This window comes from Penaeus monodon, chromosome 33, assembly GCF_015228065.2.
Source record: "Penaeus monodon isolate SGIC_2016 chromosome 33, NSTDA_Pmon_1, whole genome shotgun sequence".
Lineage (NCBI taxonomy): Eukaryota > Metazoa > Arthropoda > Malacostraca > Decapoda > Penaeidae > Penaeus > Penaeus monodon.
In genome coordinates this window covers 14,966,024-14,967,186 of record NC_051418.1, presented here as the reverse complement: position 1 = coordinate 14,967,186, position 1,163 = coordinate 14,966,024, and the positions used below count along the sequence as shown (strand labels likewise).

Genomic DNA, 1,163 nt, shown 5'->3' with positions numbered 1-1,163 from the left:
CGCGCGCGCGAGCTTGTGCGTGTGCGTCTAAACAAAGCAGCCTCTAGCCTCCGCTCCCCCCAGAAAAAGGCGAGCGGCCGCGTGGACGTGAAGGACCTGGTGCTGGCGTCGAACGTGGTGACGATCGGCCTCATCGGCAGCTACGCCGCCACATCCGAGAGCTTCATCCAGGTCTTCCAGCTGACGGACTTCGCCCCCCCCTGCTATATAAACCTCACGGCCGCCACTTCCTCGGTTCGCCAGGAATCCTCGGGGTTCCAAAAGCAGGACTAAAGAAGCACATACAATAAATATATCCGCTACTGCTCTGTGTAGTGAATATTATTTATTTTGTATAGACTATATTGTAGGAATATATATCCAAGTCTGCAAGATCTGTTTTTATATTCTTCTTTTTGGCAAAGTTCCTCTACAAAGTAATACGATTTCCTTCTAACTGCCGTAAATAGCAAACACTGAAAACCAAAACAAGATAAATTACTGATAATTATGACAATGATTATTATAAGCGATATTAATTATAATACAAATAAATCTGATGATAGTATGGAACAAGAGGGCATGGAGTGAAGAAAAACATTGTGTGATAATTATGGACAACCCAAGAAGTAAGTTTTTTGCAGAATGCCAGTGGATGGACATGGATCGAAGCTTTGCCATTTTGTAATATAAAGTTGTATAAAATGTACTTAATTGCAAATGCTTTCTTTTCTTGGGTATTAATAAATCAAACCACTGCATCACAGAACCTCCGGCTATACAGTAATCCAGTGTTTATCTTTCCAAAATACATGAATTTTACAGAAGATCGCACACCATGTGTAACTGCGTGTTTTGTTGCCTTGTTCAACAAATCCTGTTAACGGCACTATCTTCTGTCCGTTCAGTCAAGCAGAATGTGATTGGATGTATAGAACTAAAATGATATATTTCAGTTTATATCATATATTTTGTTTATTATTAAGAACAGCTGAAGTGAATTAAGGGAATCGACATTAAAGATGTCAGAGAATTTTGTATTTCTTGCTCTCTCCTTGTGCATATTTGTCCTCTGTCCCGGGTGTCATTTGATAAACTATCACCATCCTAGGATTTCCTTTAAGAAATTACGTTTATAGGAGTGTACTCTTTCTTCAAGAGAGGTACTGATGTCACGCACTCAC

The 1,163-nt window shown here is 40.2% G+C and overlaps 1 protein-coding gene across 1 annotated transcript in view; it reads left to right on the top strand.

Annotated features, from left to right (window-relative positions):
* The window catches only part of LOC119594071 (amino acid transporter AVT1B-like), a 42,502-nt gene extending 41,490 nt beyond the window's left edge, over positions 1-1,012 (top strand). The window contains 1 exon segment of the mRNA XM_037943114.1: positions 64-1,012. Coding sequence (XP_037799042.1) covers positions 64-273 — 210 coding nt within the window. The 3' untranslated portion in view covers positions 274-1,012.
* The last annotated feature ends 151 nt before the right edge of the window (positions 1,013-1,163 follow it).